The sequence below is a fragment of the Balaenoptera ricei genome, chromosome 2, assembly GCF_028023285.1.
Source record: "Balaenoptera ricei isolate mBalRic1 chromosome 2, mBalRic1.hap2, whole genome shotgun sequence".
In the NCBI taxonomy this organism is placed as follows: Eukaryota; Metazoa; Chordata; class Mammalia; order Artiodactyla; family Balaenopteridae; genus Balaenoptera; species Balaenoptera ricei.
Window position 1 is genome coordinate 155,214,683 of NC_082640.1, and position 21,865 is coordinate 155,236,547.

The window sequence follows — 21,865 nt, forward strand, 5'->3', positions numbered from 1 at the left end:
TCTCCCTTCCCAGAACTTGACACTCACTGTCTCAAGCCTTTGGTCACACACGGCCTGGCGCGCCTGGCCCACTCTTCGCCACCACCCCCCTTGCCTGACTCACTCTGACATACTCTAGATTTAAATTTTAGCTCACGTTATCACCTCCTCCAGGAGGTCTTACACCAGTCTCCTCCAAGGTGGCCTGGGGCCTACCTTGGGCTCCCTTCACTATATGGGCTGTGACATCTTTGAACATGACAGGGAAATGCTAGTTCATGGGTCTCTCCCCCACTGGCCTCTTCAGAGGCAGACATCCTGCATCATCTGGCCCTAATCTGAAAAGAGTGAGTGCTTAATATTTCTTAAATCTGGGTGGCAAGCGCCTGGGTATTTGTTTTACTATTCTGTACTTTTTAAACATTTGAATGTTTAAAAGAGATCCACAATAAATGTGAACTGAGTGGATGAACTATCGTTGGCTGCAATGCCTTTAGCCCCAGCGTACATGTTTGAGCATCTCATGGATCTGCTGAACTCATCCTTCAGAAACTTTCCTCCCACCCTGGGGCTGGAGCCCAATGCAACCTGGTCCAGTTATCAAGTGTAGTCAGGTCGAACCTTCAAATAAGCACCTGCAGCGTGCCTGGCACAGTGGCGTCACGAGGGCACCATTTCATCTCCATTTGTCCTTTTCCACTTGAGAAGGTCTTAGCAGTTCATCCTAGCATGCCAATCTCACTGTAAAGTATCCCAGATGGCTACATACGACAGACAGGTTCCGCTGCTAATTGTTGAAGCTGGGTAATGGGTACATGGGGATTCATTATACTACTCTCTACTCCTGTGCTTGAATTTTCCATAATAAGGTTTTTTTTTTAATTCATTCATTCATGCAACTAACATTCCTTAAGTGCCTACCACATGCCAGGCATCATGGATAAAGAGAAATAAGAAACAACCCCTGCCCCCCATTTGTACGAATTGATAACTTTATTATTCTAAATTATTTGCTATCTTATCCCTCCCTGGGAGTTAAACACCTAATGTCACTTATGACAGGAAGCCGGGGAGACCTCCCAAAGGAACAAATAGCTAATGAGGGGTTTCTGGGCTCTGTGTCTCCTGGGCTTTTCTTCCCAGGCTTGCCGACTCCATCTGCACTTGAAGTCTCCCCATACACAGCGCTCCCCCCATTCAGTAAGTGGCTGCAGGAGCCCCAGGGTGGGCCTCAGGGCTGCTGCCCATCTCACACCCCCATAGGAGCCCATGCCAAGATCCCTGCAACTTAAAGGCAACTTCCTCTCAAAGGGCAGGATCCAAATGCCCTACGTTCTATCATTGCAACTTTTCCTAGAGCCTACTCAGTATCCGGTGCTAGGCCAGCTTTGGGGATAGAAATAGAAGCCATAAGGAGGTCCCTGACCTCCAGGGAATCATGCATGGTCTTACTGACTGGAAATCCTTGGATTCAAATCCTAGTTCTGCCACTGGCTAGCTGTAGGGCCTTGGGTGAATAACTAAACCTCTCTGGGCCTCGGTTTTCCAATCTGTAAAATGGGGATACTAATGCCCACCTCACAGGGTTGTTGTGAGGAATATATATGGGTTAGTACATGGAAAGTCCTTGTCCCAGTGCTTACATGTAAAAAGTTAAGGATAATGCCAGGCACGCAGCATTAGAAGAGTCAGTGCATATAGCTCTTACAGTATTATTATTATTTATTATTATTATTCACCAGGCTCCCACAGCCCCTATTAACAGGTCTCGATGACAATGGGCACTGAAACTCTCTGAAAAGAAGGAATCACAGAACAAGGCCAGACACAAAGGGCAGGCTCTGACTGGCTTCTGGCTGCCCTTGAATCATGTATTCTCTTGAATGAGCTTTTCTGAGCAATGCCCCAGCGACAGCTTAGTGAGTAAGAGGTGCCCACAAGCCTGTAAATGCTTTCCATCTGCCCTCTTCTCTCAGAGGAGGCCAGCAAGCCGCCTTCATCAGGGAGATACCCCAGCCCACCTGGACCCAGGATGCTATAGCCGGGCTGGGAAGTGTTTCGTTGTTGTTGTTGTTGTTGTTGTTGTTTGGGGGGGATTCTGTTCAGCTGTCACTTTCTGCTCACACTGGGCTATAGCGGATGTGGGCACTTGGGCCCACAGACCTGGGCATTAACCTCAATCTGCCGTATACTAGCCTCAGCGCATTCTCTGGCTTTGCGGGGTTTTGATTCCCTCACCTGCAAATAGGGCTGATACCTCCTACCTTGTTGTGGGGAGGAAATATGATCGAGGATGTGAAACAGCCAGTACAGGAGCTGCAACAAAGATGGGGAAACACAAGCGTGGCTATTTCAGAGGGTGGGGGCCTGGAGCACCTTTACGGACACAGGAGCAGCCCAACCCTGACACAGCCAAGAAGGTGCCCTGCTCTGGGGCAGCCAGTGAAGGCAACCAGCACCCTGCGCCCCCCAGGAAGGCAAAGAAAGCCGCCCCTCCCCAGGGGTGAGGCCTGGCCAAGCCTCACCTCCCAAGGCCATCCTCGGGGTGGCCAGTGTCTAGGGTGCCACTGCGGGGCAGGAGGGAAAGAGAACAGACAAGGAGAAGAAAGGAGGAGGGCAAAGAGAAGTATGGAGGGGACATAAAAAGCCCCCATCTGGCCCTGAGCACCCCCAGCCACCTCCACTGCTTGACACAGTGCTGGGACCTGCAGCGTCGGGGACCAGAGAGACGCCACTTCCTGGTTCCTCAGGAATGCGCAGGAATGTGTGTGTCAGGAGAGAGGTATTTGGGGCCCAGGGAGGGTGGAGACCCAGCTCCTTCTCTGGCGAGGGGCTTCCCTTCTCCAGTCAGGGCTGACTTGCCGTCAGGCAGCTTGTCCTGGCAGAGAGGAGACAGCCAGGGTGCTGGGTAGGAGTGCAGGCTCTGGCCCGGCAGCCCTGAGTTCACAGGCCAGAGCCCAGGAGTTGGTGGCTTGGGGCGAATTATTTAACCTTGACCTCGATAATGGTCAAGGGCTTCTGTAAAGTGAAGATGAAAATGTATGAGGACCTAGATTTTATGGGGTGGTTATGATGATTCATTGATATAATACGTGTAACGGGCTTAGCACAGGGCTGGGCGTGCGGTACTAAGTGTTAATATCAGGACCAGGACCACTAGTGCCACCAGCACCACCAGCACCTGTCCCTCTGACTCCTTTCTTGCTCCCCTCCTCAACGGCAAAATCAGAAGCCAGTGCCAGGAACGTCTGAGTGTAAGGGCAGCCGTGCACAGGGCCCATCTGTCTGTCCATCACCCCCTCCAGCCTGGCAGAGCACAGCTGCCAGCATGTGTGAAATTCACCTGAACTTGACCACCCACACACCAGCCAGAAACCCGTCAGCTCCATCTGCCTTCAGAGCACAGAGGCTCACCCGCCTATCTGTCAGCAGGTGTTCCGGAGCCCACCGGCAAGGATGACTTCAGAAGATGATTTATATGTACCCAGAATAAATTCTTTACTAAAACCAGTCCCACAAGGAATGAACTCCTGGCATTGCGTCTTGGACAAGTCAGATCACCACTATGGACCTCAGTCTCTTCATCTAATGGGGGGAAGGTCAGGTAACAGTATAGGTCCCTTCTGGTCAGGCATTCCATGAATTGATTTCTTCAAACTGCTACAAGGGAAAGGATAGAGCTGGGTTCTGGGAGTAAACAAAGTGAAAAACAAGGCCGCCCATTGACACCAGTCCCTTGGGCAGATACCCTTGCTCCGGCAGGAGTTTCTCCTACCCACTGAACCCACAGGCAGGCCGCCTCCCTCGCACCAGGCTGTGGGTCAGCCAAGCCTACACAAAGGACTGATTATGAACCATCCACCTTGCAGTGGGCAGAGATGCTCTCCCCGCCCCTCCAGAGCCACCCCCAGTATCCCCACCCCCAGACCATACCTGGAGCATCCAGTCTACAAGGCAAAGCTAAGGGGCCCATCACCAACCCAAACAGGGCTCCCCACTCTCCCCTCCCCAGACACCTGGCTTTCCACTCGGCCACACCCCAAGCAGGCATTTCCAGAGTATGAGAGTCCATGCAGGGCCCAAGACACAGAGCACTGTGGGTCCATAAGGGAAGCTCATTCACCAGGCCCCGCCCATGCCCTCCCTAGAGGGTGGGAACAAACTGCTGAAAGCTGACGACATATAAGACATATAAGGTAAGAGACTGTGTATTAGCAGGCTATCTTCCAGGGCCAGACTGGGAAGCCCAGGGATCAACCTCAAGGTCACCTCAAGAAGTGCTAGACTCTGCTGAGTAACCCCCCCAAAGAGGACGAGAACACAGAATACTGGCACTGACTCAGACCCTGGAGATCATCTCCACGTGATAATCCAAGCAAGACATTTACAGCAGAGCACCACCGTCATCCTATAACCCAGCCCCCTCATTTTGTAGGTAACGATCGGGTGTGACCTGTCCAGCATCACACAGTAGCCACAGGAAGCTCTAAGAGGAGACCTCAGGTCTCCTGAGGCCCCGGTACATCATGTACAACCGTTCTCCCTGTTCCAGGGAAAGAGGACAGGGTCCTCCCAAGCAGCTCTCTGGCCTAACAGTGCAAAAATGGGACAGTCTCTCCATACCTATCCCTCTCCTAAATGCCACCCCCCAAGGTCCCAACGGAAAGGGAGGAGAAGGCAGGTGGACCAAGGTCCTGCTGAACCCCATATCCTGGTGAGCTGGAGAGCCCAGCGTTCTGTCTGCTTCCACACCCCCAGGAGGTCGAGCCCAAAGACAGCCGGCTGCTGATGTCCAATAATGGAGAGAACCCTTGGCTCTGGGCCTGGAAGGAGAAGGAAAACTGAGGCCCAGATTTTACTTCCTTTGAGGTCCACAAACCCACGCAACAGGACCAGAAACTCCCTAAGAATTTCTGAAGTAGAGGCCTCAGCCAAATGCAACAGGGCAGGGAGTGGAGGGATGTGTCAGCAAGGCCAGCTCCTCGGGAGAGGAATCCGAAGGGGGCCGCTGGCCAAAAGAGGAAGAAAGGCAGCTGGACTACCTAACAGGGAGCTGGAGCCCTGCGCTGGTTCCCGCCTCCCCGCAATAGGACACCCGGGGAGGGGGTGCTGAGCAGAGCAGCAGCGTGGCAGGCTCAGACTCCATCCCGAGCAAAAGGCCGCTTCCCCAGCTCGGCCTCCTCTTGACCCCAGGGCACACTTCTGAGTTCTGGGAGCCAGCCCTGCTCTGGGCCCTGGATTCAGCCCCATCACTGGAATGACCCTTGGTGACTTGGGAGGTCATCACACCCAGCACCTCGGCATCTGCTGACGTCTCCTGCTGGACTGTGGCTACCACATCCCCCTTGAAATGCACCCACTGTCACCATCCATCCAATATTTGGTGAGTACCTGCTACGTGCCGGCAGGAGGCTCCTGAGGAGTCACCCTTTCTTGGGGTGTAGAAGCACATCTCCCTCCCCGAGCCTGGGCCTCCCAAAGACAGAAAGAACATGGTTTTTCTTTTGGGGGAAGGGAGAGGAGGCGCTAGGTAGACATTATCAACAAAGTCACAGTCTGGTTCAAGACCTCTACAGTAGATTGCAAAAATAGCCCCAATTCTTCACCCCTGCCTACATCTACCCCCTCTGCGAGTAACTTTAGAGTGTCACCTCACTTGTTAAAAATGCAAATTCTCGGGCTTCCCTGGTGGCGCAGTGGTTGAGAGTCTGCCTGCCAATGCAGGGGACACGGGTTCGAGCCCTGGTCTGGGAAGATCCCACATGCCGCGGAGCAGCTGGGCCCGTGAGCCACAATTACTGAGCCTGCGTGTCTGGAGCCTGTGCTCCGCAACAAGAGAGGCCGCGATAGTGAGAGGCCCGCGCACCGCGATGAAGAGTGGCCCCCCGCTTGCCGCAACTAGAGAAAGCCCTCGCACAGAAACGAAGACCCAACACAGCCAAAAATAAATAAATAAACAAATAAATTTATAAAAAAAAAGCAAATCCTCAGGCCCCACCCCAGACCCACTGAATGACCAACACTGAGGATGGGGCCCTGCGACCTGTGTTTTAACAAGCCCTCCAGGTGATTCTGATGCACATTTTCAAGTTTGAGAACCATTGATCTACTCCACAAACCACCCCTATCCTTCTAGGCTTCAAGGCTCTGGGATGAGGTGGCATGAGTGTCTGGATCCCAGTGGCACAGCCTTCAGGAGCCCCAAGTAATGGACCCCTTACTAGGAGGCCCCAGGAGACCCCACAAACCCACCTTCACTCGTCCGAGGAGTCCCAAGTCAGTCACAGATGAGTGACATCCCCTGAGAACCCTCCGAATGTCCTCAGAGCCAAGGGTTTCACAACAGTGCCCTAATCAAGTGCGGTGAGGGCTGCCAACACAGCTGTCCTTTCCAGCTCTCTCCAGCCCATCCTCTACCTAGGCGCTAAGTGAGCAAGGAAAGGGCTGAGTGGCTGAGAGCCATGGGATTAGGAAGAAAGGGCCGGAGCCAGGAAACCAAGTGGGGACAGAGAGACATAACTGGAATCCCACTGGCTGCCCCTGGGATCCAGGCAAGACGGGCTCAGCCATGGCTTCCCACCTCCCGCCTCTTCCAAAACTCTATGTGCAGAGAACAACTAACTTCCAAATGTTGCAAGAAGCCACTGTGAGATATACAACACACATTCATCTAGAAGCATTCCCAAATTCACAGTAGCTTTCTGTCGTTGCATATTTGCTTCATCAAGGAACAATAGAAGCAGAAGGGCTCTCTCCTGGGAGGAGAAAAAAACAGCAATGTGGTGTGAGTCCCTAAGAACCTGACTCTCGAGCCCCAGAAAGAGGGCAGCAGACAAGGGTACAAGTGCCCCAGGGGACGAGAACCAGGTGTCAAAAGCACACGTGGGAGGAAAGAAAATAAGAAACAGACTGACTGCTCCTGCCCTCCCTCACCAAATACCAGTGAGTCTTTGAACTCCGATGGGGCAGGGAGCTGCAGGTGAACACAAAGAGCCACCCGCAGAGGCAAGAAGCCCAGCTTCTGGTCCCACCTGCCACCTGTAAGCGGCTGTGTGACCCGGGCAAATCCCCCAAGTCCTCCAGCCCCTCCAGACGTCAGCCATCTCATCCACGCAAGAGGGGTCGGAGCTCCTGCCACGTGGGGTGCAGGACAAGTGAGAGCAGAAAGGGAGGTGTGCATGGCGACACGTTGTGTGTGACACCATCTGTCACACAGACAACTACACAGGCAAGAACTGTACAAACAGATGTTTAGGAATGAAAACACCAAACTGGATAGCGGTCAGTTTCACTGAGGGACAGGAATGGGACTGGGGAGAAAAACACCGTGACCTCAAATCTGGAATGTTCATCGTCTTTGTGAACTGGCCTCAGAGCAGAAAATGTGGAAATAATGGCTGTAACCACCTGAGCCTTTGCAGTCCTTTCTAAATTTCCTTACCCCCAGCCAAATCATCTCACACAGGTGTTGTGAGGATTAAATGAATTAATATCTGTGAAACACTCAGAAACGTGCCTGGCCCATAGCACAGCACCAGCTTGCCTCATGCTTGGGGGAGGGGGTAGGTGGTCCGCTGCACATAATTCCAGACATACTCCCTGGGCCACAAGGTGGGCCTAAGCTGGCCTTGTCCTGAACCAGCAGCTTCCATGGAAAGGGACTGGGGGCAGGTCCCCTAGCCGGGCACCCCTGGGTCCCAATGTGGCCTCACTGCCTGCACCAAGCAGCCCACTAAGGGGGTTCCGGACAGGCCCAGAGAAGTGAAACCCCAATGTGGAATTCCTTAATTTTTAAAAAGCTGATTATATACAATGAGACTCAATTTACCACTGCATAACTTACCAAAAAGAAATAAATATACATAGGTAGCTTTCTTTGGGGCTAGAGTTTGGGGCGTCCTCAGGACTTCATGCATGCAAAGATACCTCCAAACAGCCCCGGCCAGCACAGCATCCAGGATGAAGGGCAGGAAACCAGGGGTCTGGCCCCCACTTCCCCTGCTCCGGGAAAGCAGGATTCCTAAGCCACCTCCTCCATCTCCCAGCTCCCGGGGCCAAGTCTGGAAAAGCACTTTGGGTTCCTGGAAAGAAAGGCCTTTCCGAAGTATCGGGAACTCTACTGGAAAGTGCCATTATATATTATCTGGAGGATGTCTGTGGTGTTTGAAAGGGGGCCACTCCCCTGCCAAAGTCAAGGCAGTGGCCAAAAATAACAGCGGGGCTTCTCAGAGCCAGACACACACATACGTGAACACACACACACACACACACACACACACGTGTGCCTGCATTCACACTGACATACACATCCTCGCTCACTCACTCAACAGAACTAGAGGTCAAAACAGACACGGGACCTCAAAGCCACTGGCCCTGTCCCCACCAGACCCTCCCACGGGGGGAGGTAGTGATCCCATTTCCTGGTCTTGGGACTTAGAAGAATTAAAAGCCCCCCTTCTCTCTCCATCCTCAAACCACAGGCTGTGACATGTGCACATTTCCACATGGGACATGAGGAGAAAGAGTCTGACAGTAACAAGTCCCTTCCCACCCACATGCAGGACCTGCCACCCCTCTTCCAAGATGGAAAGCCAAGTTCCATTAGGAGACCTGCCTGAAGGGGGCCACCCACCTCACCGCTCCCTCCCCTCGTGTCATTTCCCCTACAGATGATTTGAAAACAGAGCCAAGCACCGCTCTGTTCTGCTGTTCTACTCCCGTTGGTTATAATCAGCTTTGCCGATGGCTTTTAAAAAATAAAATTTCAGGCCCATAAAAAACGCTCCCCTGTATGACCTGGCCTCAAATCACAGGCCTGAGACCACGCTCCACAGTACCAACCACCACGGAACAGTAAACACAAGGTAGAGAGGAGGCTCCCTTCCCTTCCCCACCCCCATCACTTTTCTGCCCTCAGCTGAACCATTCAGGGCCTTTGATTTAGACCCTTAGCTGCAAGGTTCAGAGGGAAGAGGGGGCAGGAAGGGCACTGTCCTCCCCTCAGTGCTGTCCTCTGGCCTGGCCCGTGGCGCTGAAAGCCAAAACTGCTTACCCCAGCCTAAGCCCCCAGACTTTCCCTCATCAGCTTTCTTAACAGCCTCAAAGCTCAAACCAGAACCTCCACCTTTATGTTTCACACGCACAGGCTTCTAAAATCAAAATAAACACTGAGCCTCAGCTACCTGGTTCAAAGGGTGCTAGGTTCCCCTGGCGACCAAACAAAGGGGCCGGCAGGAGCAGGTGAAGCTGAAGGAACCCAAGCAGCAGAGAAGGAGGGGACGTGGCTGAATTTCATAGCGGGGGAGCCCGTCTCCCAAAGCTGGGGTCAGCTCCAGGAGAGGCCACCGGGGACCTGAGTCTATTCCTGACAGTTACTCCTACTGAAAAGTGGGGAGAAATACAACTAGAATCCTCCACTACCTTTCCAACCGAGAAAAGGAACTTCGGAAAGGCCCACACCCACCCCTTCAGCCTCACAGACCCTCTAGTCAAAGACCTGGATTCAGAACCAACTCTACCCCATTCAGGTTGCAAGAGGTAAAATCACTCCCCCTTTCTGAGCCTCACTTGCTCTGTCTATAAAATGGGGATAAGGCCTCATAAGTCTATTCATCATGATGAATGGAGAGAAAAACCATATGTGAAAGCGTAAATGTTAAAAATCATGAACCATATGATGAGTACTTGGTTATATTTCATCTTGACTTGTTCCTTATTTCACTTATATAAACCATGTATCAAGTGAAACGTAACCTCTAAAATAACAAAGGATGCATCTGTACTTATGGTTAAGGTGGAGTTCCAAGGTCAATCTGCCTGGGTTCATTCATAACCTGGCTTATTACCTGGTCAATCTTGGGCAAATTACTTAACCTCTCTGAGCCTCAATCTCCCTATCTGTAGTAACAAGGGAAATAAAAGTACCTTTCTCAAAGGGGTTTTTGACAGATTGAGATAATCCAAACCATGCAACCTTCAATCCATGTGAACTATCAGTCTTTTTACTTATTTGGGGAACCAAGACTTTCTTAATAAATACTACTGGCTGGTTGTTGGATATAAAACAGACAACTCTCCTTTCCAGGCTTCCTTCTCTCATCTTCTCTTCCCTTCCCTGAAGGTGGATAGTGTTTACATTACCTCCCAGATCCTGGGCATGTGAAATGCTTTAAACTGAAATGAAAGGTTTGTTTTAAGCACCAAGGGTACCAGCACCTTCATTCCCAGCCCCTTCTCACTGTGAGCCTTCCGGTGTGAGCCTGTTATTTTATATCTCTAAGCTCAGGATCTTCATCTATCAAGTGTGATCATCCCACATGCCTTACAAGGCTGTTGTGAATGTTAAATGAGACCGCAGAGAACACATCCACCACAGAGGCCATGTGCAAGAGGGGTTTCTCTACGTCCCCCTCCCCCTGACACTGTGGGTGACAGGCCTAGAGAGGACCCCACAACCTCTCAATGAAGAGTGGATCCCAGCCCAGAAGTAGCCCGCTCTAGCCAAGGACCAAGCAGGCAGTTTCCAGGGTAACAGCATCCTCTGCAACTACTCCCGATTTCTATCCTCGGCTGCCTTTTATTCGCCTCCCGCCTCTGTAGTGGGCTAAGTCACCTGTTCCCATTATTGCTAGGCAACCTCTGAGAATGGGCAGCTGCCTCCTGGGGTAGGACCCTGGCCCTGCCCTCCCCTCTTCATGCCTCAGGCCCTGGGGAAAGCTGCCCCACTTGGACCCACCCTGTTGACCCTGGGGATGGCAGAAGGTGAGAAGCAATCCCAGGCCAACAAGGCAGGTCCCATGGGACTTGGCCTTGGAGAAATGAGGACAGCCACCTGTCCTCCCCCAAGCCCAGCCTTCTGTCTGCCTGTTCTTATCTGTGATCTATTCTTAAGCAGTTTCCAAGAAAAAGGCCACATGATGTTTTATGAAAGCCATCCTTCTTGATTATTTTCCTCTTCTCTTCTCCCACTCACTCACCATGAACCTGGATCCCTGACCTTAGAATAAACAGTGAGCAAGACAGAAAAGGTGGGCTCCCAAGTGAGAGGAAGAGGGGTAAGGATGGAGAGAGCTCACCTCTAGGAGGTGGGATGACAGGCAACTGTCATTCTCTTCTTATATTAGCATTTTCTGAGGGTTTTTAAAAATTGAGATATAATTCTTATACCATCAAAGTCACCCATTTAAGGCCTACAGTTCAGCGGTTTTTAGTATATTCACAAGGCTGTGCAACCAGCACTGCTATCTAATTCCAGAATGTTTTCATCACTGGGTTTCATTTTGTATATGTTAGGCTTTGGTTAAATTGTTCCTAGATTCGCAAGCATTTGCTTTATAAGCAGGAGAGCACAGTTTGAGGAGGCAAACTCGGGAACCACACTGCCCGGCTACGGACCCCCGCTCCACCTGTCGCTGGCTGTATGATCTTGGAAAAGTCATGCGGCTGCTCCAAGCCAGTTCTGTCATCTGTAAAACAGGGTAACAGTATCCCCCTCGCAGGATTAGATGTGTTAACGCACGTAGAGTCCTTAGCACAGGGCCGGATACTTAGCACATGCTCCGAAAGGATGAGCCACTGTGATCACTATGAGAAAAAGAATTTCTTCAACTTAAAAAAAAAAAAAAAATCCAGTCCTGTTCCTGGCTCTGCTCTCGGGCTGCCGGGACGGCCACTTTCTGCTCATTTGTCTGGGAGGGGCTGGGGCTGGACGAAGGCCTTGCACCATTTGGGGCGGCTGAACAGGGCACGAGGCAGGGGCAGGTGGGGGTCGTGAGTGTTGCCCGCGTGGCTTTGAGGCCAAAGCGTCACTACCCGGGACTCACTGCCCTGCACAGACGTGATGGGGGGTGAAGGAAGAACAGGAAAGATAAGCAGTGGAGTGCCTGACCAGCCCTCTCCACGCCATCACCCTCTACCCGCTGAGACGGGAGGATTCTCGGACCTGATGCTCGGCCTGAGAACCAGCGAGCAATCTTGGCCGTGTGTTAAGAGGAAGGTGGCCTCCCAGGGTGGCTCTGAGCGTCTCCTGCCCCCACCACTCCCCAGGTGCCTGGCGTCGGCCACGTTTGGGCAATTAGAACTTAGCAGGACACTGCCTTGGCCGATGGAGACAGCACCCGGGGCTGAATCCCGAGTCCCAGCAGGGTGACCCCGTCTGCCCAGGACTAAGGAACCAGCTAGGGGGTTCCTCTGCCTGCCGCCTCTTAGCCGAGACTCCTCTGGGGAGCTACAGACTGGACTGGGCTTCCAGCACCCCAGGTGAGTAACTCAGCCCAGCTCCTGGGGCCCTTCCTGCAGCGATGTGGGCCCACTGACCACACGCCGAGGGGATAAAAACAGGGCCCTGGGAAGGCTCCCTGACACCACAGCCCTGGGCCGCACGCACACCAGGTCCCAGGAGAACCTTGGGCGGGTCGCACATGGGGGCAGCTCGGGTGGCGTTGGTCCCAACTAACACCACACCTGCGCAGAGGTGTGGGGTTCCAGAGCCCAACCCGTGAGCCTGTACAAACAGCCTGGCCTCTCAGGAAGGCGACAGGTCAGCTCTGGGAGGGGCAGAGAGAATGGGGGGAGGAGAACAATGAGGGAAAACCACGGCAGGGTGTTCCCGGCCTGCAGGAGGTCCCACAGGACTACTCACTGCTGCCTGGGGCTCCTTTCAGTCGTCTCCCTCTCCCCCACTGTCCTACCCTTCTGTACACACACACACACACACACACACACACACACACACACACACACACACACACACACCCCTAACTGCCAGGGGAAGGGGAGGCTTCCCAGCAAGGCGTCCCCTGTCACCCCAGGCAGCAGCGGTGGCTCCTGCTCTACGGTGGCCAATGCCACACCCCCGGCCGCGACTGGCGTGGCCTGGTGGGATTTTCTGTCTTTCTGGTTCCCTCTGCACCTAAACTGTCATTTCCACAACCCCACATGGGTGGAGCGTCTGATACCTAACAGGGGTTCAATCAGCGCTCACTGATTGACTCCATCCACAAGGAGAAATGGTCCAGGTTCTTACACTGTGAAGGGACTAAAAGGTAAGAGGCAGAGACACGGCTCTTCCCTAGAGACACACAGTAGCAGGTCTGTGGCTGGGTCCTGTCTCAGGCCGCCCTACCCTGGCAGGGCAGGAGGCACCAGGTCTCATGTGACAAGTCCTCCAGCCAGGTTTTTGGTTTGTGGCCACTGGCCAGGCGCCCAGCCCCAGGCCTTCCTCGAGAAGCTGGAAAAAGGAGGCCCAAATCCCAACCACAAATCCCAAACGACAGGACGCCCACTTGGTTTGACCTCCTCACACAGAACCGTCCCACAAGGAAGGTCCCAGCGGTGAGGGCCTCTCCCAGCCCCGTCCCACTGAGCACAGCCTTGGCAGCCTTCCTCAAGAAGTCAGACTTCAGGAAATGAGTTTCTTCCTTTTCCCTTTGAAAAGGCTGGATCCTACAAGCCCATCTCGAGTGACCAGCGGGCCCTCAACGTCTCATCATTCCTCAGAACTGGAAAGTCTGGTTCGTCCTGTGCTCTGGGCACTCTCACATCTACCTGTCCGGGGCAGGGAAGGTGGCAGCCTCCACCCACAGCCCTGATGCTCCAGGCCTCGTCCATCTCTTCTCTCTCTCTTTCAGGCTCTGTCAATCACTTCACCAACCAGTGGGGCACCTGTGCTCAGCGCACCCATGTGGGACAGGTTTCAGAGAGGAAGCAGCTGTAACCAGTCCTGGAGCAAAGCAGGGCTGGGTAAGCAGCTGCGGGTGTGGGCCAGACCCAAAGAATGGCCTCAGCTAATTATCAGAGGGGGCTGAAGACATTCTAGAATTGTCTCTTTTAGAGGAAATTCATTCTCTGAGGTCATTTTACCTGTATTACAACCAGCTGACAAAGTTTTTAAGCACTTCAACATTCATCTCTTCATCCTGGATACCCAGGGAAGTAGGGAAAGGGTAGGCAAGGGATTCTATACCATTCTATAGGTAAAGGTACTGAGCAACCGGACAGGTCAGGTGACACTGAATGAGCCAGAGCTGACTTCGGGGTCAAAGGTCAAGGACAACACAACTCCCACACACTTCTAGTCAGTGTCTCCTTCTGAAATGGGTTTATATACTACATCTTATCTCAGAGCATCATGGGTAAAGGCAATAGCAAATCTGGTCCCTCAAAATAGTTAACATTTATTGAGCACTCACTATATGCTAGGTGCTATGCTAAATTCCCTACATACATTACTTGGTTTAAACCTCTACGCAGCTATTTCAAGTGGGAACAATTATTATCCCCATTTCCCTCTTGGCATCAAGAGGCACAGAGCAGGTAAGTGATTCACCCAGGATCACACCACTAGTCAGTGGAGGGGCCAAGACTTGAACCCAGTGCGCCCAGAGCATGTCCACCTGCAGAGGTTGGAGCCGGGGTCCAGCCCCAGGATGGGGTGTTTTATCTGGAATGTAAAGCATTTCATCCCAACCTCCACCCCACTGGCCTGGAGTTGGGAGCCATGCATGATGCCATTTATCCAATTATTCACATCATTTCTGGACCATGTACAACAGGCCTGACTCTCTGCCAGGCAGAGCACAGGACAGGCTGGGTCCCTGCTCCCATGGACACTGGCACGGAGTGAAGCAGGAAGGAGTGAAGAACACTGGGGGTATGAGGACGGAGACGATGGCCAATTCTCTCCTCTCTTAGGCTTTATCTCCACCAGGCATCACTCTGGCTCTAGAAGTCCTAACCTCCTGCCTTCAGGGTAAACAGACGTCCCACTCCTCCCCAGGTAAACCCACCCACAGCAGGCCCTCCCCTCTTTGCAGTCCTCCATCTTGATCGGTGGCCTTGGTAGCTCCTGTAATGATGGTCTCACAGCCCAGAAGCAAGTGTAAACAAAGTGGCCTCTCTTCCTGCCATATCCCCTGACAACCTGGCTTGACGTGGGCACAGAATCAGCATCTGGGCCTATTTACAACCACCTTCTTTCACCTGCCAGGGCCGCCTCTCTGTTTGAACTTCCATCAGCTCAACAAATATTAATTAAGGTCCTACATGTTAAAAAAAAAAAAAAACAGGGGCTGGCACCTGTGGGAATACACATTAAACCAAAGCCTCCAGGATTTAAGAGGGAAGAGTGAGAATAAAATTGAACAGCAGGGGGACTTCCCTGGTGACGCAGTGGTTAAGAATCCGCCTGCCAATGCAGGGGACGCGGGTTTGATCCCTGGTCTGGGAAGATCCCACATGCCATGGACCAGCTAAGCCCATGAGCCACAACTACTGAAGCCTTTGCACCTAGAGCCCGCGAACCACAACTACTGAAGCCCACGCGCCTAGAGCCCGTGCTCCGCAACAAGAGTAAGCCACTGCAATGAGAAGCCCGCGCACCGCAACAAAGAGTAGCCCCAGCTCGCCGTAACTAGAGAAAGCCCGCACGCAGCAACAAACCCAACGCAGCCAAAAATAAAAGTAAATTAATTAATTAAAAAAAAAATTGAACAGCAGAAGCTGCCATTTTACATATTCTCTGCTGTCAGCCCAGCAGGGGGGTATTAGCTCCTTTTTATAAATAAGAAATTGGAGGCTGAGAGAGGTTAAGTAACTTGCCCAGGGCCACAAGCCTAAAAGTGTAAAGCCAGGATGCTACTCAAAATCTATGCTCTCTCCAGCCCACCTGACCCCGGGCATGCGTGCGCGTGTGCACACGAGGACGTGGGTGAGATCCACATGAGGGAATAAAGTGGGGACTATGGTCATCCCCCCAAAATGGGCATTCAGACCTGGGGTCCCTAGAAAAGGTGACTTTGGCGCTCAGCCGCCAAGATCAGAAAGACTGTGAAAGCCGGTAAACTTCCCCAATCCACTGCATTTTGTGTCTGGAGGCAGGGAGTCCAGCATGATGAACTCTGCACTGAAACATTCTTTGAAAGGACAAGCCGTGGCCAACCTGAGGCAGGTTCTTGAGTCATGCCTGCTGCCTGCACGAACTTCTACCTGCATCTGCATCAGCCTTACCGTTTGCCCAAGAAGTCATTTAATCTGATGCCTGTTAAGAGCCCCGAGGGGTGGGCAGGGCAGGGCAGGCACACGGCCCGAGGAGGAAACAGAATGGAAGGGCTACAAGGACAGGGACCTCACCTGTCTAGTTCACTGCTCTACCCTCCGCACCTGGAACTGGGCCTGGCCCAGAGTAGGTGCTCCAAAAGTATGTGCTGAAGTTTCTAATAACAGCTCAGAGAAGTGAAATGACTTGCCCGAAGTCTCACACATAGCACTGATTGTACCAGGGCTAAAAACAGGGTCTTCAGCCTCCCACCCAGTGGCCTTTGTATCCCACGGCACTGTGTCTTCCTCCTCCCCGCCCTCACCCCCAGACTCACTCTCCGGCCTGCATCTGGAATGGTCGGCCTCTGTCCACTCATTAACTCTGGTCCCACTCAACCCTCACCTCCCATGGTCAGCAGGGAGGGTGTCAAAAGCACCAAGTTACTTTAAGTCTGATCCTCCACTTGTTGTACCACTTTATATCCCCACCAGCCCTCTGAGAACTAGGGGAAATGTGCAGAAACTGAGAGGTAATAGAATTAATGGCAGGAAAAAAACAAACCTTGGACCAGATTTTCCCAATCAGGCCCAGAGCTTGTGCCGTGTACCCCTCTCCATCAACCCCACCAAAGCAGGTGTTGGCTCCTCTTAGTCTGAGATCTTTGCAGGGTTGGGCGCCAGACCCAGCTTTCCGGCCTCTCTCACCAACAAGGAACAAGTGAGGGGAAGCTGCCTGCCCGGAACACGGCCGCATCGCAGCCCCACCGTGCACCCGTCAGGACGCTGGGCTGGTTACTTCCCCCTCTGCCCCTTATTTCTTCATCCTCACGTGTGCCCAGCTCACAGAGCTGTTGGGAGTAACAACTGAAACAATATATATGATTAGAAGAGTGCCCGGCACACATCAGCCAATGCCAGCTCTTGGAACTGTTGAGTTTGTCCCTAGATAACCAACTTTCCCAGGTGACCCTGTTCCCACCTGGCTGCCCAAAAGCCTGGTGCACACCCACTACCACCCAGGTCAGAGTTTTTGAGTGAGTGCGGAGGTGTGTGTGTGGAGAGAAAGAGACTATATAATTTTTCTCCCCAGCTGCTTTTAATATATTCACTCATTCATTTGATAATAATGAGTACTGTGTGCAGGTCCAGTGCCCCGTGCTTAGTCCCACAGTCCTTAAAAGGACCTAATTCCTAATTCTTGGGCAGTCCTGTCACTCCTGCCCCACCAGGCACACAGTAGGTGCTAGGCAAACAGGAATTTTTCCTCTTCTACTGCCCATGGAAGATCCCAAGATATCCACCACACCCTAATCCCTAATTCCACCCCTCACATCCAATTTAAAATTTATTCTCAAGAAAGCTGCACCTTGGGGGAAAAAAAAAGAGCCCCACCCTTTCCCACATAGGAATCTCCAAATCACTCCCTTCTCAATTCCACCAACAGCCCAACTGACCCAGGAGATAAATCGGGTGAAGGAGGACTCACCTCTCCCCCAGCTCTCCCAGAGGGGCCGACAGGAAGAGGGGGAGGGGTGTTTAAGCAACTGCCACATGGCAAAGAAGTCAGCTGAAGCCCGGGAACCCTCGGATGCGGCCAGAGGGCTGGGTCCAGGAGAAGCCAAGACCCTGGAGCTCAGGTCGCCCGGCTTTGGGAAGCCCTTTGTGCGCGTGTTTTAAATTACCTCTTCTTGTCTGATGAAGTGAGTAAAAGGGCGCCGTTTCAGGGCTTAGGATTCCTGAGTGAGCTAATACAGGATGCCTTTGGCTGAAAAAAAACTTCAGTCGGCTCCCTAAACTCCCCCCCCCCTTTTAAGTTTAAAAAAGGGAATGAATGTTACCATTTTTGGACATGAGCTTTCTCCCTCAAGCCCAGCCCTAACCGCACTATCCAGAGGGACGGCCATCCTGTCCCCCCCCCATTCCCAGATCAGCAGAGGGGTGGAGGTGGGGGGTTGGGGGGTAAGGAGGGACCGGATGGGAGCGGGGGAGGGGGAGGGGACTGTTCAGGGTACGTGGCCGCCTGGGGCAAGAGCTCACCGCGCAGGCAGGAAGCAGGGGCAGGGTTGGGGCAGGGTTGGGGCAGGGTTGGGGCAGGGTTGGGGCACCCTCCCCCCCCCCAACAAGAGTGGGTTGTGAATTCTTCCTGCCACCGGCCACTGTGCCCGGGTCCCATCGCCAGCTCCGAGCCCAGCGCCGGTGGCTGAGCGCGCCCTCGCACGCGGCGCCTGGGACGCGCCTCGCTGGCTAAGCATGGAGCCCCAGTGACTGACCCCAAATATCCCCGGAGACAATGCCTTGCCCTAAAGCCCCTCGCCTCAGATCAAGTTGCCCAAATTCGCGATCTCCCGGGAATCAGCGGGGGTCAGAGAGGCAGGACGCAGACGCAAGCCCATCTCGGTTCGCAGCTACCAACCACTGAGTTAAGCAATAAAACGGTTTGCCGTCCTGACCCCGCCCCCTCAGGGCCCGCTGGGGAGCTAGCGTTTGCGCCCGGGTCCTCTCGGCCCCAACCCCACTCCGGCAGGTCCACCTCCAGGCAGACCCAGAGGAGGCTGCCAATCCCGCCGGCGCCCGCTTCCCCCTCGGCCTGCGGGCAGGGGCTGGGAGGACCCGTGCAGCATGTCCCCGCCAGGTACCAAGGCGACCCAGGAAGCGCGCTGCCACCGCACGCCATACGGAAAGGCGGTCAAGGGGCGGGGAAGGGAAGGGAAAATCGATCCGCAGCTAACAGCCACCGAGCCGGGGACTCAGCCCCAGCCTCCCGAGCACCGCCCCCGCGCCTTGCCCTCCCGGGGCTGGTGCGATTGTATAGCCGGGTGGCCTGGATAGCCCACCCCAAGGCGACCTGCCCGCCGGCGGCCCCACCTCCCCGCGCTTGGCCTCGGCGTTCGCGGGCTCTGGGACCGGGACGCTCCCCCTTCCGCCCCGCGCCTGTAACCCAACACCCCTCCTCGCTGCGGCCGCGCATCCCCCGCCCCCGCTCGTGCGCGCCTGGAACCGGTTCGCAGCCGGGAGCCCAGAGCCCCGCGGGCGGAGTGGCCCGGGGCCGGGGGCTGCGGTGGGCTAGGGCGGTTGCTGACCTTTCTCTGCTGCTTCTCCCAGGCTGGGTCCAGGAGCAGGTCTCGATCCCAGTCCTCCTCGGGCTGCATGTAGTCATTGGTTTGCTGGGAATCATAATGGTCCATGATGGTGAGCGCGTGCTAGGGGCTGGATTTCTTCCTCCACCTTCTCTCCCGGTGGCGGCTGCTGCGGCTTGCTGCCCCGGCGTGGGGAGGGAGTCGGGGATGGGCTGAGCTGGGCTGGGCTGGCGGGGCCGGGCTAGTTCCCCTGCGCCCGGTTCCGCCGCGGCGCTGCTCGCGAAGGCGGCTGCTAGGGGCGGCGGCGGCGGGTCGAGCTCGCTGACTGCCTGCCTCAGGCGGCCGCTCAAACCTAATCTCCACGCACACTGAGCGAGGCGGACACACTGGCGCTGCGGGAGCAGAGGCGGGCGGGGGCGAGGGGAAGGGGCAGAGCCCTCCCGAGGTTCTCCATTGGCCAGGCCGAGTTGCCCAAACTTCCCCCCATCGCCTCTCATTGGGAATTCCTGGCATCCGTCAGCCGGGCCGCGGCGCATATAGGTGGACTGGGCGGCCCCCTCCGGGCGCGCACGCCCCCGCCCACTCCCCGGGTTCCCACTCCCCCGCGGCTCATGTGACACCAGCTTAAGCTGAACGGGACCGAAGCTGGGGGACGCCTCCCCGAGCTCGGGGACCGAGCGGGCGCGCGCTCGGGAGCCCCAGGAGCCGCCGGGGGATTGGACACGCTCCCCGCCGACACGAAGGCCCCGAACTCCGGCGCGCCGGCGTCCTGCGCTCCCGCGCGCGCTCCAAACCCCAGAGTGCCAGAAGCTGGAGGACAGACGCTTGGAAACCCGAAAAGCATTCCATTTTCTCTTTCCCAGGGTCCGGAGAGGTCGGCACCCAAGGAAGGGGGGCGGGAAGTGCCGGAATGGAAAGGAATTTCCAGGGAATTTCCTGATTCTGCCGCCCCGCCCCGCCCTGCGCGACCCCGCAGACCCCTGCCCTCCCGGAGCCAGGTTTCTTGCCAGCCAACTGTGCTCAGAGGCCACACAGCTTTCCCGCCTCGCCGCGGGGTCCTTTGCCGCCCGCCCTTGGGCTCAGGGGCTATGTCGCTCAGCTTCCCCGGATCCCCTGCGAGTCCCCGCGGGCTGGCAGGGCTCGAGCTACCCTCATATACACCTGGCCAGCATCCCGATAATTCCGAGTGATCTACCTACGCCACGTCCCTCCAACACACACCCCTGACCGATGGAGAAACTGAGGTTCAAAGAGCTGAGCTTAAAAAGGGTTTATCAGGTTCTCAGGACTCCACAGGCCAACCCTGTAATCTTATGCCTGACAAACAAAGCCATATTGTTATTGGAGAAGGAGGGAGGGCAAGATTGACGAAACACATTTAACTTCTTGGTGCCTGCCTGGGCTTCCTTCCTCAGGCCTAGTAAGAGGGAGGTCTACCCAGTGGGCTCCAGCAGTGACAGGCACCAAGAAGAGGCAGGCCTCACACCCTGGTGGGCTCCTCTGAGGGGTCCTGGACTGAAGAACAGTAGCAAGAAGGCCTCCAATAGCTTATGCACAGAGTAGTGCTTAATCTATATTTGTTCCCCTGAGGGATGACTGGGTCTACTGCAGAAACGTAAGCGTGTCAGTCCAGAGGTGAGTGAAGAAGTTAGAAAGGGCCGTGAATTAGGATACCTGAAAGGCCACAGATGGAAAAGGTGAAGAAACTGCCTGTGACTCCCAGGAGAGCCAGCTGATGCTGTTGTAAGCAGATACGGGTGCTGCAGATATGGGTGCTGCAGATATGGGTGGTGCTGTCGCTCCCTGCATCATTAGTCAATCTCGCACGTTTATGCAAGTGTCACTGGTCAGCACTGTGCCTGCCACAAGTCCCTGGCTGAGGAAGCACTGCTTCAGAACCACGGAGACAGCAGATTTGTGGACTATTTTATATCCACTTCTAAACTATGGCTCTAAACCTGACATAGAGGGTAATGATGGCGCTGTATCCATTCATTCACTCAAATATTTGCTGAGTACCATCCGTGTGTCAGGGGATGTGCTGGATATTATGTATCTAGAGATGAAAAAGATATACTCCCTGCCCCCATGCAGCCCTGCAGAGACAGACACAGAAACAAAAATATGCTGCAAGGAGATAGATAGTTCCCCGACCAGATACAGAGTGGGGTACAGAGGACAAGCTTTGAGCCCAGCATAGGAAAGGAGGCTCCAGGTATCACTTTTTGGAGGAGGTGAAATTCAAGTGAGCCTTAAAGAACAAGAGTCAGCCAGACAAAGAAGAGAGTGGGAGGTTATTCCAGGCAGAAGGAACAGTGTGAGCTAATACATGGGGGCAGGAAACCATGGTATAAAAGGCATGCCTAGCATTTCAGCATGGCTAGACTAGAAACTCAAGGCAAGGATGGGCAAGAGGTGGGGCTGGAGAGGTGGGCAGCAGCCAGACCATGAAGGCCACCTGTGCCTTGTGAAGTGTGGCCCTAAGGGGAACAAGGCTGGCTGGAAGCTGTGACAACCAGTTGCAAAGGGATTGCAGTAATCCAGATAGGAATGGTGTCTTAGCCCATTTGGGCTGCTATAACAGAATACTGTAGATCACATGGCTTAAACAAGAACATTTATCTCTCCCAGTTTTGGAGGCTGGAAAGTCCATGATCAGATTTGGTGTCTGGGGAGAGCATGCTTCCTGGTTTAAAACCAGCCATGTTCTCACTCTGCCTCACATGGTGGAAGGGGCAGGGAGCTCCCTATGGTCTCTTTTATAAGGGCACTAA

The 21,865-nt window shown here is 54.2% G+C and overlaps 1 protein-coding gene across 3 annotated transcripts in view; it reads right to left on the minus strand.

The window, feature by feature from the left end:
* Window positions 1-19,580, minus strand: part of ACTN1 (actinin alpha 1) — a 95,083-nt gene extending 75,503 nt beyond the window's left edge. For 2 of the 3 annotated variants that reach the window (XM_059914497.1, XM_059914498.1), the window contains exon 1: window positions 19,095-19,580. In XM_059914497.1, coding sequence (XP_059770480.1) covers window positions 19,095-19,199 — 105 coding nt within the window. In that variant the 5' untranslated portion in view covers window positions 19,200-19,580. The remainder of the gene's footprint in view (window positions 1-19,094) is intronic. The other variant, XM_059914496.1, reaches the window with a different exon arrangement.
* Window positions 19,581-21,865: the final 2,285 nt, after the last annotated feature.